At 36.0% G+C, this 16353-nt stretch overlaps 1 protein-coding gene and 1 long non-coding RNA gene across 2 annotated transcripts in view; both read left to right on the plus strand.

The window, feature by feature from the left end:
• LOC126974509 (uncharacterized) overlaps positions 1–16353 on the plus strand; it is a 289593-nt gene that overhangs the window by 159314 nt on the left and 113926 nt on the right. The gene's annotated exons all lie outside the window — the stretch shown is intronic.
• LOC126974440 (solute carrier family 22 member 6-like) overlaps positions 9212–16353 on the plus strand; it is a 34534-nt gene continuing 27392 nt past the window's right edge. Inside the window, exon 1 of the mRNA XM_050821931.1 lies at positions 9212–9554. Coding sequence (XP_050677888.1) covers positions 9424–9554 — 131 coding nt within the window. The 5' untranslated portion in view covers positions 9212–9423. The remainder of the gene's footprint in view (positions 9555–16353) is intronic.

Consider the following 16353-nt stretch of genomic DNA (forward strand, 5'->3'; position numbering starts at 1 on the left):
AAATATCCATGGTTCCCGTGGGATTTGTGAAAAAGTGAAATTCAAGGCGATGAGCTATAACTATACCAATAGTAAAGTTTGCCAAAGCGATCTTCCTCGAAATAAGATTCATAAAATATGTTGGGAAACGGAACTGGAATAGGACATGACAGAATCTTCAATTCCAAACTTGCTTTAAATTTGTAAAACCCTTTATCTACGCGGAGGAAGCCGCGGGCATCAGCTAGTAGTTAACATCATTGTGTTTGTTGGATGCAATAACTAATTGAGACAGTTATCACGACCATCATGTTCACGAAGCATCTTAACACAAACAATGAGTTCAAGCTGTAAAGGTTGATGCATCCAATATACGACAATTTATATTGATACAGTAAATTTATTATTACCTACTTTTTATGAAATAATTTGTGATTTAAACACGTCTCATAATATATTGAATGCAGCCATTATACGATTGGACAGTCATTGTAAAATACTTACTCTATTTAATGGAGTAATAGTGAGATGGAATAAGAGTGGCCGTTGAGTTACTTGTAAGTTTTTTTTTAATTAGCATTATCTTCTCTAAAATTAGTAATTTAAAAGAAAAATTTGTAGTGACGCTTCAAAAGCGCTTAGTTTAAGCCTAGCCCCCTTATTTATAATAGTCTGCTAACTTAAAGCATTGCTAATTCTCACTCTGTCTTCTTCTATTGAATGAATACCTAAGTCAGAATGAGAAAAAACACTCCTAAGCGGCTGTTTAAATTTAGCGGACCATTATGAATAATGGGGTATTTGTTTAAAGTTTATTTGACTATTGACTTTTTCGACAACCTTTGAGTGCAGGTTTTGCATCAACCAGTTTGCTTGTTCCATTTACAAAAAAAAATGTTAATTTGGAAATGTTAAGCGACTAACTGGTGTTCGGTCCTGTGTCAACAAACACATCATTCTCGTATAAATAATTTTTATTCATCAAATTGTATATCTTCAAGACGTGGTGTTCTTCATATATTTACTTATTTATTTGTCTACGAAATTTGATTTCAGTTTTTTACAAATTATAGTAAAATTTAAATAAAGCACAAACATAAACAACACGGGGAGTGTTCCGAAGAGCTGTTTAACCTGATTCCTGCCGCCGAAATCCACCTTCGCACGACACGCCACAAGTAAGGATATCATCCCCACCATCTGGATGCGTGGCGGTCCTCCACAGTGCGGTTTTCAAGGAGCTTTCTTCCACGTACTACAAAGCTGTGGAATGAGCTTCCTTGTGCGGTGTTTCCGGGACCATACGACATGGGTACCTTCAAAAAAAGCGCGTACACCTTCCTTAAAGGCCGGCAACGCTCCTGTGATTCCTCTGGTGTTGCAAGAGAATGTGGGCGGCGGTGATCACTTAACACCAGGTGACCCGTACGCTCGTTAGTCCTCCTATTCCATAAAAAAAACATACATAAAGTACCATAAAAAACACACACAAACTTAAAATTACCAAGTAAAAGGATGGTCGTTAAATATATTTCACAAAGATTCAAAACACAACCAACATCTATATTGTTTTCTAAATTAAACATGTAATAAAAAAGAAAAAAAAAGAGATCTAAAAAATCACTTAACTTACTTTTCTCTTATATAAACTAATACTTAGTAAGAATAATATGTCAATCAAATTTTATCTGTGATTGTTATTTACAGACAGTTTTCATTAAAAAACAAACCAGTATAATATAAAAGATATTGTGTAGTAATCCTAAAAGTGAGGGTTATCACTTTAAAAACATAACAAATTGTTTAGATTAACAAGAGCGACATCTCAAGTCAATTTCCTAAAATGCAAATATTGGGGTTGAGCAGGTTATCAACTGTAAAGTAGATCCTGTAGATGAAGCCACAACCTGAGAGTTAAACAAAGTATACAAGATTTTATGAAGATACGTCACTCGAACGGTTAGCGCAGTTGGTTAGAGCACTGGCACGGAACTCCAGAGGTCGTGGGTTCGAGTTCCGCATCGTTCATAAAAATTTGATTTTCAAATTTTATTTGAATATAAAAAATTGTTTGGAAAATTGTTATTAATTGTTATAATTTGTAAATGTGTACACAAGTACGTAGATACAATAGTTCTCATGTGACAAAGCTCTTGTTTTCCCTGAAGGCCTTGAAATTGAAAATTTAAATAGAGTTAAGGTTAAGGCGAAGAGTAAGCAAAGAAGGTGTTTTTAGACAAGTTTTGTGGTGAAAATATAGGATTTCGAGCAATGAACACTACTTAATCCTGTTACACATATCCTTAAGTCTTATTTGTAAGTTGCTAATGCTTGTTGTTGATTAAAGTTAACACTCCAGAGCATTTTTGAACTACCACTTTTCTTTGCAGTTAAACAAGGTTTTTGGCATGGCATGACGCATTTTTTTAGTACTACTTTGTTACATAGATGGGGCCAGCAGCCGTGAACTCATATCGCTCAAGGTCGCTGGCATTTAGTGCCGCCTTAAGGAAATCCAAGTAACAATTGTACAGTATCATGACAAAAAACATATCTAAAATTACAAGGTTAGCTGTTATCTTAGTTTAAGGATTGGTCTCCGCTGCGCTCCAACTAGATACCGCAGGCGTAGTCGCAAAGTGTCGACAACTACAACAACATACTACGCCCAAGTGGGGGTACTCGAGCCAGTCTCGAACAATTTGTAACGTTGACGTGCCACATGTTCCGTTAAGCTTAGCTAATAATTGAAATTAAAATGCCGGGTTGCGTAGTAAATTCTTTATATATATAATTCTTGTGTGCGTGTGTATGTCATTGAACTCCTCCTAGACGGCTGGACCGATTTTATTGAAACTTTCTGTGTGTCTTCAGATGGATTCGAGAATGGTTTAGATTCACAATTGAACTACCTCCTGAACGGCTGGACCGATTTTGATGAGATTTTTGTGTGTTCCAGTGAATTTGAGATTGATGTGTGTCTTCGGGTGGATTCAAGAATGGTTTACATTCACAATTGAACTACCTCCAAAACGGCTAGACCGATTTTGATGATATTTTTGTGTGTTCCAGTGTATTTGAGATTGGTTTAGATTCTCAATTCCGTCCATGTAGTGTATTTTAGTGGACTCCTCCTAACGGCTGGACCGATTTTTCATATTTAAGACGTGTGTCCGAAATTTCCGACAGGACAACGTCTGTTGGGTCCACTAGTCTTTGCATAAAATTATACTACAAGAAATAAGAAAGACACTGGGATCATATAACATCTGTAAATATTTCGTATTTTATTAATTTAAATGTAAAATAACACGAAGCGTATGTTACAAAATTTGAAAGATGCCATTGAGTGTCAAGATGCCAAGCACACAAGCATCTAATACATGCCGTAATAAAAAGCTATTCTTCAGAGGTAGTGCGGTATCTAGTCGGAGCGCAACGGATACCATTTGTTTATTTAGGTGTTCGCTTTCATTTGACACTTCACTAATAACTTGACACAAGAAGTTGAAAGCCACAGATAAAAAATCGTCAATAATAAGGTTAGCATTCCACTAAACGATTACGTAATTCATGAGTCGATCCTCGAATGAGTTCACACTCATTCGAGGATCCTCATGAATTCCTCAAACTGACAACTATGAATACCAAACTTGAGGTCCTTTCAAGTCATTCCTTGAGGCCTCCTCGACTGAGTTCGAGTCGAGGGACTTTCGAGGTTACGACTTAGAATATGGGTGTTAATCTAAGGCTGTTATTGTTCGTATAATTGTGAAGTTTGTTAACAATATCCTAACGAGTTGAATCGAAGTCCAGTTGTATCTTAGTTTTTTAACGACAGTGAATTGATCGCTCAAGTTATATGAGAAAGTCCGCAGTGTTTTTTTTTTTTAGTGAAAATAAGGGACGAGACGAGCAGGACGTTCAGCTGATAGTAATTGATGCGCCCTGCCCAGAACAATGCAGTGCCGCTCAGGATTCTTGAAAAACCCCAAACATTCTATATACTACATACTACTACCGCTTCGGAAACAAATGGCGCTGTGAGAGAGAAGAAGCGGCGCAAGAAACTCTCTCAGCACTATTTTTTTGCGCTCTTTTAGTGAAATATACAATATTGTACTGTCATTGCTACTGCTAGAAAATAATCATAATCTAAGTAATGTTATGTAAATAATTTAATAATTCATTTACTACCTATGTATAATGTCATTTTGTATTGAAACTGAATGTTTCTGTAGAAGTACAGAAACATTCGGTTTAATAAAATAGTCTATGGAAGTAATATATTATGTAACTATAGAAGCACACGGACTAGTAAAAAATAAGGACTCCGTGTCACCTTACATAACAGTGTAGCACCAAAACAAGACGATTAACGTGTAAATACATAGCCCCACGCACACACTTACACTACTACAGGCCGATAGGCGGCCATTATGAGAATTGTCATTGCCTGTGACAGATCAGTTTGCGTCTCAATAAAATATTTTAAAAATGCGTTGTGAAAAAGTGTAAAAACCTTACTATATAAGTATTTGTGGCCATATATGATTATTTGAGGGAGATAAAATTCTGTAACTAGTATCACTTGCTAATTAATACCACAGCGCGGAGTCCTTCTTTTTTTACTCGTCCGTATAGAAGCACTAATTAATTAACAATTGATGCAGAGTTCTTTTAAAAACTTTGAAAGGTAAATGTTTCCATTCGTTAGCGGGAACATCTCTCCCCGCTCTGTCTGCAAGCGTGCAGTGTGGTGATATGCCGTCCTTGACAGTAATTATCGTACGCTTACCATGTTAGTCAAAGTCAAAGTCAAAGTCAAATAAACTATTTCAATTCATTAGCGGGAGCATCTCTCCCCGCTCTGTCTGCAAGCGTGCAGAGTAGTGCTATGCCGTCCTTGACAGTTATCGTACGCTTACCATGTTAGTCAAAGTCAAAGTCAAATAAACTATTTCAATTCATTAGCGGGAGCATCTCTCCCCGCTCTGTCTGCAAGCGTCCAGTGTAGTGCTGTGCCGTCCTTGACAGTAATCGTACGCTTACCATGTTATTCAAAGTCAAAGTCTAATAAACTATTTCAATTCATTGGCGGGAGCATCTCTACCCGCCCTGTCTGCAAACGTGCAGTGTAGTGCTATGCGATCCTTGACAGTTATCGTACGCTTACCATGTTATTCAAAGTCAAAGTCTAATAAACTATTTCAATTCATTAGCGGGAGCATCTCTCCCCGCACTGTCTGCAAGCGTCCAGTGTAGTGCTGTGCCGTCCTTGACAGTTATCCTACGCTTACCATGTTATTCAAAGTCAAATAAACTATTTCAATTAGTCTTAAACTAAGCGCTTATGAATCGTCACTACAAATATTTATTTCAAATTACTAAGTTAACATATGATCTAAAAAAGTTGAGCTCGTGAGAAGAACATAATATATAAGAAACTCAACAGCCACTCTTTTCAATTAAATAGAGTATTTTACAATGGCTGTAATATACATAACAAATTTGTTTGTAAGGTGCTGCATCCAATTTATTATGAGTCGTGTATAAATAGTATAAACTATTTCATAAAAAGTTATAAAGAATTATTTGTATAAATATATACATCAACCTTCACCTGTTTAAGGAAGCTTCGTGAAGATGGTGGTCGTGATTACTGGCAAATGAGACTTAAAATCTTATGTCTCAAGGTGACGAGCGCAATCGTAGCGCCGTTCAAAATTTTTGGGTATTTCAAGTGTCCTGAGCGGCACTGCTGTAATGGGCAAGGCGTATCAATTACCATGAGCTGAACGTCTTACTCGTCCCTTATTTTCATAACAAGGCAGAACAAAAATTTGAGATTAAATTATAAGTTTGAATAATGATTTATAAATCAAATAATTGTTTCATAATTTTTAACCTAGTGTAATAGTTATTTATACAACTGTTGTGTAATAAAGGGTATTAAAACACGAATGTGAATTTATCTCACGAGGCGAAGCCGAGTGTGATAACAGTATCACATGAGTGTTTGAATACCTAATTATCAACAGTTGCATACAAGACTTTATCTACACCCATAATATGAATCCTCTAAAAGATTCTGAAACAGTTAGCTTACTGCTAACATTAAAATAGCCAGTCCTAGTAGTAACCTAATATCATCCATTACTGATTATTTAAAACAAACAAACTAAGTATTAATGAAAGAATTACTTATTTTAATAGTAATTCACAATTTGCATAGTGCAATAATTAAAATTCACTTGAATATTATGTTCTTTTGGAAATTAATCGTTCATTATTTGTAAACAAAACAAAAAAAAATATCGAAGAAAAATGGCGGGGATTCGAATAACTTACTTTTTTTACGGCGCGCGACGTTCTGGTAGTGTGGAACGCGCCTAAACCAAAATGTTCATTTTTTGAAATTCATACAGATACCACGCATGGAGCAATAAGAATGTGGCTGTCTGTTAAAACTCTTTGAGCATGAAGGGAATGAAAAAAAAAATAGGAGTGTTGTTATGAAATTCAGTACAACATTACAACACTCTTTTGGATGATGTAATGGTTATTAGAACATTGGTTGTTTTAATGTTGGCAATAAGCTAACTGTTTCAGAATCTTTAATAGAGGATTTAAAGCATGGGTGTAGATAAAATAGTAAACTTAAGCATTGTTTTCATCAACACACTCATGATTATGGTCATCATTTATAATTAGGTCTCAGCACAGCGTTCAGGAATGTATCGCATTCCTCCGCCTATGTGTGTGCACCTGCTTATATTATAATAAAATAGTAACACATACAATACCAGTGAGAGGCTCCTTTGCCAGGATGCTGGCTAGATTATGGGTACCAACGGCGCCTATTTCTGCCGTAAAGCAGTAATGTGTTTCGGTCTGAAAGGCGCCGTAGCTAGTGAAATTACTGGGCAACTGAGACTTAACATCTTATATCTCAAGGTGACGAGTGCAGTTGTAGTGCCGCTCAGAATTATTGGGTTTTTCAAGAATCCTGAATCTTTGTAATGGGTAGGGCGTACTGATTACCATCAGCTGAACGTCCTGCTCGTCTCGTCCCTTATAAAAAAAGCATACTTAAAAATGCCATTTAGCCACTAATTGTTTTTTTTAATAAAGTCATCGTCATCGTACATCGGTAAAAGTTATTATTCAGTTTGCGAGATTTGTCATGAATAAAAAATAATATTTCATATTTTTTATAGTAAATATAAGTACCTACATACGAGTAAGTATATATAATTATAATAAGTACATGTGCTGAATTTTTTTTATGAAAATAAGGGACGAGCCGAGCAGGACGTTCAGCTGATGGTAATTGATACGCCCTGCCCATCACAATGCAGTGCCGCTCAGGATTCTTGAAAAACCCCAAAATTTCTGAGCGGCAACACAACCGCTCGTCACCTTGAGACATAAGATGTTAAGTCTCATTTGCCCAATAATTTCACTAGCTACGGCGCCCTTCACACCGAACCACAGTAATGCTTACACATTACTGCTTCACGGCAAAAATAGGCGCCGTTGTGGTACCCATAATCTAGCCGGCATCCTGTGCAAAAGAGCCTCCCACTGGTGCACTGAATGAATCGTTTATGTTCAATCTAAATTCCCAGATTTGATACTGGGAACATATTATTAACAACTAAGTTTACTCAACAGCAAATTATTTTTAATTGATATAAAAAAAATTTAAAGAAGACATACATAATTCATAAAAATATTGTTATGTTTGGCTGATGACAATAATCCCTACTAATATTATAAACGTGAAAGTAAGTTTGTTTGTTACGCTTTCACGCCTAAACCACCGAACCCATTTTGATAAAATTTTGTAGATACTAGATATAGACTACAGCTTGAAAAAGGTCGTAGGCTACCTTATATTGGAAAAAAATAAATGGAGGGGTTGAAATAGGGGATGGCAGTTTATATGGAAATTCGTCATTATCAAAGATAAAACGGTGAAACATTTGTTCGCACATATTTGAAACTTTGACCTGCATGTGGATGAAATTGGAGATTAAAGTTCACAGTGCGCTGTTTCATATAAGAGGGGAGAGAGCAGTTTGTGTGTATTTGAAAAGTATCATAAAAAATAAAAAAATACCCAAAGTAACTATTCAACGCGTACGAAGTCGTGAGTACAAGCTAGTTATTAATAAATTAAGAATTGGTGATAGATTATAAGATATAAGTATAAATATTTTAATTCGAATTTATCAAGGCTTTAGAGGAAGAAAGACATTATTGTCAGCTTTTCCCCGTGAAAACAAGAAAATTCCAGTCGCTGTGTAGAAACCCTGAATTACGAGTCGTATTGTTGTCAAAATTACGTGCATAATTATGATTGAAATAAAAATGATTATATTATATTCTATACTGGGTCAGGGGAGGTATATTATACTTGCTGACCCGACGTTGTTCTGTACATAATAAATAAAATACTGTTTTATATGAATTTGTCAATAATTTTTCATGGTTTCAAGAATTATTTCGTAAGCTATGCTCCCTATTGTTATAATGAAATTGTTTCACAGCTGGACTGTCAAACTGTGCGTCAATAAATTCTCTCATAGAAAATATGTCCACACAAAACAAAATTTGGAAATCAAAATAATTATGGGTCCCAAATCAAAATAAAAACCTATCTCTCAAGTTGGACTAAACTGTACTCCATGAAGTAATCCCCATTAAAATCCGTTCATTAGTTTAGGAGTTCACTAGAAACAAACATCAGGACACTGGATTTATATAAGACATCTAGATAAAAGCGAGAGATCGCTCTCTATGGAAAAGTTTGGGGGAGACCTATGCCAAAAGGCAAAACATAATAATTACCGTTGTAAATAGTTATTACCTACAATTGAAAATATAATAAATATAAATAGACTTTAAATATAGGTTAGATTAGATTATATATTAAGGATTGTAAATAAAGGCTTTTATTATTATTATTATAAGATATCCAGATAAGTTTGTGAGGTGGACGAGACAGCGTGTCAGCCTAGAGCGAGGGCCGCGGGCGTCGGCGTGCGGTGACACGATACCAGTATGTGGAGCGATCACCAACTTATGCTATTTTTAACTGGCACACATTTTTGTAAGTTCGCGCGTACCTCGACCGTCGACCGGCGTCCGGCGTCCAGTGCGTGCGTAGTGCGTTGCGCCGGAGACAGGCGGCGAGCACGTGGCCGGGTCGCGGGGCGCGGGGCGCGGGACGCGGGGAGCGGGGTCCGCATCACTTGCCTCTTGAGCCCGCTCGTGTCCCGCTCACTTAGAGTCTAGACAGCAGTTCAGCTTAATCCAGTTATCAGCGCGGAGCTGGAGCACCGGGCGGTCATCAGCGACTGACAGTCACAGTTCGGACTAGTACAGAGTGGTGAGTGGCAGTGGACGGTCGGTGGTCTCGCGGTTGCTCTCAGCGTGATGGAGCTGGAGGCAGTGTCCGGATGGGGCCGCTGGCAGGCGCGTATTGCACTGCTGCTTGCACTACCTGTGCTGCTCACCGGCATGTATGGCACCAACTACGTGTTCCTGGCAGCGCATACACCCCACAGGTATCAACACCAGTTCTCCTCCAGTAATTGGTTACGCGATAAAATATATACAATTAAATAAACAAGGCTTTGTAAGGAAAGTAATTTTTGAAACAAAATTCAATTTTATTTACCACTTAGGAAGGAAGTATAGTATTTAAACAATTTGTTTTGTTTTTAAAGTGAACCCTCACTTCTAGGACAAATAACATTTGAAAGCAAAATTTTATGAACGATGCGGGATTCGAACCCACGACCTCTTGCGGTAAATATATTATGCTTATTTTTAGAATGAGTACTGAATTCAGATTTCATTTTACTTATTCTCGATTTTAATCAGCCTTTCAAAATAGTGCAAACGATACTTACAAAAGCTTTTTGCTAAAAATATAAACAATGCGGTAAAAAAATTTCAGCTTGCAAAGTGAAATGGGCATATTTTTTGGATTCATCAATCAAGTAGAACAATATTTGATGTTTTGATCATGTCATGCGATATTGGATACGCGATAAAATATAATATACACTTGACTAAACAAGGCTTTGAAAGGAAAGTAATCAAATTCATGAATGTAATTTGCGAAACAAAACTCAATATCATTAACAAGAAGAAGTAGGTATAGGTCGTGGGTAGGTATATTGTCCTTATTTTTATAATGAATACTGCAATTTAAATTACATTTTTCTTATTCATAGACTTGCTAAAAAATAGACCGAATGTAGTAAAAAATTTTCAGCTTGGAAATTGAAATGGGCATATTTTTGGATCCTACTAAGGCGTTTGATATTGTCAATCACACAAATTTTTGAACGTGTAAAATTATTAATCGTATTAACATAATCGGACGGTCCTGAATAGAATTTTAACTGATAAGATAACATCAGTAAATTTGTTCCATGTGAACCACCATCATAGAACACAATACAAACGGTTGCACTCCTAAAAGCATTTGTAGGGCTCTGTATGTTGCCACTAAAATACAAACATTTTACTTCATTAAAATGTGAGAATTCTCAATTTTGGTAATTTAATTGAAAACCTTTGATAATTTATACGTCTAAATAGAGTCTCTTGCTGTTAGACAATCGATAGAAACAGGCCAGGAATACTAGTTAAGTGTGCGTGACAAGCTACATCTTACACTCGTAATTTGTATGACACTTTGTGTTAGCGTGAATTACTCACAATACAGGTTAGTTCTAGACACAATTCTTTTCGACGTTGTCACAGCTGTCATAGTTTATCTAGACGTATAAACGATATAAGAATAAAACATATTTATTTATTCAAATTACTTGGGCCGTTGTTATTATTAAACAATAATTGTATCTAGAATGCATAAGGGATGGTACAATATGAGATGTCTTTACAGACTTACTTGTACACAAATTATTATTTCTTAATCATGCGAGTAGCGGCCGGTAAAAGTTGTATAAAAATCCATATCTGTCGCGCCCAAATAAATTACATAGTAAACTCATATCAGCTTGTAGTATAGTAACTTGAAAATGGAACGTTTTTTATTCCGAAACATGGCAACCAAGAAGGTTTATAACTTATTAAAGGTTTTATTTAAATTTCGAACTGGCTTGAAAATAGAAATCTATTTATAAAGATAAAAACAAATGAACATATTAACGCAGGAAATATTATTGTTGTTCATTGTTCGATTGATTGATTGACAATGAATGTAATGAACTTATTTTAACGCCGTTTAGTTTTAATTGCCGCGCATTATTTGAGAAAAGTACTACACAAGCCTTGGCCATATAATTAGGCATTGGTCACAAAACAGTTTAAAGAGATTGATGGACTTACATATATAGCGTTACATTGATGGACATATTCTATCAATGCCCCTTTTGGTGGTCGCATAATGTTAATGTTAGAATTAGTGTAGTAATATTTTAATAGATAATTTAAAGAGGATGTAAATACTACGTACGAGGTGAGCTGCCTAAGTAATAGTATAATCCGGCTAAGTTTGAAAGCGAACAGTTGCTTAAAACGTAGTGGATTTCGGCTATCTCCGTTTTTTACAAGCATATAGCCGTCATCTGTCAATCAGCTGTCAATGACTGACAATTTCATACAATCAAGTGAATTGCGTTTTTCTTAGAGAGTTTCGCTAGGCTGATTTAATTAATTAATACACGTGATTCAATTATTGTTGACGTTTTTAATAATGTCAAACAAATGTCAGAGTGTCAGATTATAGAGGTTATTTGTCTCTGGTGTTAATGATTACGATGACCTCAATTGTTATAATCTAAATTATTTTTTGTTTTTTATAATTTTTATTTTGAATTATTGATTAATTATGTAGATTTATTAAGACAACGTTAGACTGTCAATTAAATTTTTGACACTATCAATCGATCCGTAATGCTACATATATTTAGAAGAATGGACAAGTAACAACAATTATTGCTCTTTTAAAATGTTTATACATAAATATTTTATGTCACATTGTTTTACCGCGATGAACTTCTAAACTACTAAACCAATTTTCTTCAAATTTTTGCAGTAATGTGACTCAAGATTTTTTTTATATTTTTTTGTATTTTATGAAAATAAGGGACGAGACGAGCAGGACGTTCAGCTGATGGTAATTGATACGCCCTGCCCATTACAATGCAGTGCCGCTCAGGATTCTTGAAAAACCCCAAAAATTCTGAATGGCACTACAAGTGCGCTCGTCACCTTGAGACATAAGATTTTAAGTCCCATATGCCCAGTAATTTCACTAGCTACGGCGCGATTCAGACTGAAAGACAGTAATGCTTACATATTAATGCTTCACGGCAGAAATAGGCGCCGGTGTGGTACCCATAATCTAGCCGGCATCCTGTGCAAAGGAGCCTCCCACTCGTACTATATATAGTTTTATAATTCGATTCATGACCCTTCATAAATATTATTTTAATTCTTATTTCTGTATGTATAAGTAATTCCTTGCGTTAAAGTTTTGACGCACAGTTTGACAGTTCTGCTGCGAAATTATTCATTACAACAAAAGGGAAAATTGAAATAATTATAGTTATTTTTACATAAATTGCTATCATCACCATCATCATCAGCCGGAAGATGGTCGCCATTCGAGGACTTTACTGCCCCAACGGCCATCTGTCCGTCGAACTATGTGCCCTGCCCACTGCCACTTCCCCCTCCGTTTTCGCAATAGTTTGGATTATGTCGGTAACTTTGGTTGTAATTTAATTGCTATACTTAAATTGAATAATTAATATGTAGCTGTATATAATATTATTAGTAAGCTGATTAGTTTTTGCAATCAATCGGTAAAGCCGTTTAAATGTTATTCCAATAAAAACATATGAAAACATTTGTTTCGTTTTTTTTATATGTCTTAAAATCTACCGATCCAAAACGGTCCGGATTGTATTCAAAATCTAAGTTTGCTCAAGCCCTTTCGAATGGCGCCTACCGCAATGAATTCGGTCGAGCCATTCAAAAGTTATAAGAGGTTTACACACATCTACACACACATGCATACAGACGGACGGACGGTAAGGACACCATCGCGGGAATATCTGATGAAATCTCGTTTTTTTGAATAACGGCGTAAAACCAATAAATTCCCATATTTTTGACAATCCTCAAGCGGTTATTTTTTAAATAAATTAATTATTCTTAGTACTACAATATTCAATATAAGATTAACTTATTTATTGGTAGCTATTCAAATTAAGAACAACACGGTAACATGATTTTTTGTTAAACTTAATTTAAGAGTTAATCAATTGAAACCGTCTAAACAGTTATCGCATTATTGAAAACTTTACAGTCTACAATGTAATTTTTTAACTTTGTTTGGACTCCATACGAACTTTCGCCCCCCTTTTGCATCCGCATAAAGGTAAAAAATTCAAAAACGCTAGAACAAATACTTATATATTTCTCATCAACTACCTAAATACTTAATTAATAATTTAATAGTGTCATCTTTGATAATAACGAACTTCCATACAAACTTCCACCCCCAATTTCAAGCCCTCCAAAACTCTTCTTCGCGATAAAAGCCTATGTCCTTTTCGAAGTTGTAGTCTATCTCTGTACTAAATTTTATTAAAATCGTTTCAGTGGTTTAGGCGTGAAAGCGTAAGTAGTAGGGATTAGGTAACACTTGACAGAAATGGTTAACCATAAATTAATTGGATATAGTGATAACAATGAATTATTTTTAAATTTATCCCGGTTGCATCCGAGGGTACCTCACTCAGTGCGATCCAAAAAAGAATTGTAATGTCTATCTATCTCCATGTGTCAACTATCTGTTAAAGGTTACTATAACATAAATGACTTTCTTAATGATACCACAAGATTGGGAATGGAGTTACCGCCCTCAGGCTATTAAATAATACGTTTAATTGTACAAATTACATTGTAAACATATTTTTTGGTGAAAAAAAGCCCGCTGAGTTTTGTTCGCCCATTCTTCCCAGGTGTGAGACATTCGTTTTGGAATGGGTGGTAGTTTTTGACTTTCAATAAGTGATGTCACATCTTATTTTGAATAAAAATATTTGAATTTGAATGTCAATAAGTAAAACAGGTTTGCAATAACACCTACTTGCCATAATAAAAGTCTTAAAGCAAATTTAAATAAAAATGTTTAATCGTAGTAAATTATATAAACACAATATTTAAATATTCATAGTCATAATTAATAGCTATGTCGTAACAATATACCGCAAAGTCGATTATTCTATTATCTATTATGCTCCCGAATTAATTGTTAAGCTGTGTCGGTTTTCTGTTCCAAACAAATACCTTCACAACCATAGTAGGCATGAACCAAAGAGTATAATAGTATAATATAGGGAAACGAGAGCCCTCTCTACGCATTATGATCTGTCTACTTGAAAACTAGCGCCATCTGGATATTGGCCCCGAAAATAACTATATATTAGCTCGAAATCATAAAATTCATTTTTAATGTTGTGACGCAATTAAATAACTAACTCTACTTTTCAATGTAGGTATTGCAATTTTTGTTATAATAAATGTTGAAATTGCGCGTAGAGTTAGTTATTTAATTTTGTCACAACATAGATCATACAGGATAGATTTAGTAGTGTAAATATGAAAAATGGAACACGAGAGCTTCATACATGCGCTAACGCTAGACAGACGTAGCCGCGATTTTATGACCAGTGGGCAGTAACACAAAGAAGAAAGAAGTTGAAAGGTATCAAAGCGAGTGACAGCTGCCAAAGCTTTCATTTTCGGGCCAACTAACAGATGGCACTACAGTCTTCAGAAAACGTCACTTTAAGGCGTCTGTCCCACCCCTGTCGCACCCTCACCGCGCTCAACGCTCTCCTGAGCGCAATCTTTAATTAATGTAATTGGTGTAAGCCGTATTGATTAATTAAATAACTAAACAAATTCTCATTTGAATCGTATGGTAGATGTCGATAATCCATGGGTAACCACTGTACATGTTTTTTCTGTCGGAAGATGATATGAGAAGACCATAAAAGAGCTACGTTTCATGGACCTCTTACAGACTGACCTTATTTCCAAGGATGTAAGTAATTGTATATTTCCCGAATCAAGAAACTAATCTAAAATGGCGCAGGTTATCATTATATCTCACTTGCATCACTATTGCCCTCTAAATAGACAGTGATAAAAATAAAAGTCTGATGTACTAACAATTAATTAACAATACTCTGAACTATTTTTGCATTTTGAATTAATTTCGGTCATTTTCCGTTTTATTTATACTTTCGGAAACAACCTAATAAAGTACACAATATTTTTTTTGTAAATAGTTTTCCTATTGATGTTTGTTTAGCTGCGTTTGTCATAATTAGTTTTAGTACCGCAGACTCTCGCTACATGGCCAACAGCGCCATAATGGCTAATATGAAACAGTCCAGTGCTATAAAGTAGAGGTCAGTGGTGTGACCGCAGTATGAGATGAGGTCGCGGGTATCTTCAGCTCTCTGTGAACCTTATCTTTGTTTCAAATGCATATAATAATGATTCACTTGTATAGCTGTACCGCATCAATTGATTATTGTAATGGGTTGTTTATATATTGTGATCGACATTATCGCTGGCCTTGTCATTAATTAAGTCAATAATGATATATTATTGGCCAATTATTTACACCGTCTAGGTCCTTATTATCTTAATGGCATTAACATTGTGCTTTTTTTACTTACGTTGGTGTTTAACACTCTACTCAACACTTACCATTTGGCTCACAGTGAAATACTCTCTGGCACTTACTCCTTCATTCTTCTCTTGCACTATATAGAACAAATTATACGGTACATGTTTTTTATTTTTTTTTTGAGAGGAGGAAATACGGTTCGTTATTTACGCCCCGGAACGGGGCGTAGTATGTCGGACTCGAGTGTCGCGTAAGCGGACACCCCATACCGACTTTTTAAAACCTCCTCTGTGCTGTTAGCAGCCCTGGCTTTCACAGCGAAGTAGGACGTGGGCCGTGGAGGCCGCAAAGACTACGCAACAACAGTCGCGGGGCGTCTCCTAAGGAGACTCGAACCTCAGACCGGCTGTGTGCTTGTGGGAAGGCACGGTACATGATTTTTTTTTTTTTTTGAGAGGAGGAAATACTGTTACGTATTTACGCCCCGGAACGGGGCGTAATATGTCGGACTCGAGTGTCCGCGTAAGCGGACACCCCATACCGACTAAAACCTCCTCTGTGCTGTTAGCAGCCCTGGCTTTCACAGCGAAGTAGGACGTGGGCCGTGGAGGCCGCAAAGACTACGCAACAACAGTCGCGGGGCGTCTCCTAAGGAGACTCGAACCTCAGACCGG

This window comes from Leptidea sinapis, chromosome 32, assembly GCF_905404315.1.
Source record: "Leptidea sinapis chromosome 32, ilLepSina1.1, whole genome shotgun sequence".
In the NCBI taxonomy this organism is placed as follows: domain Eukaryota; kingdom Metazoa; phylum Arthropoda; class Insecta; order Lepidoptera; family Pieridae; genus Leptidea; species Leptidea sinapis.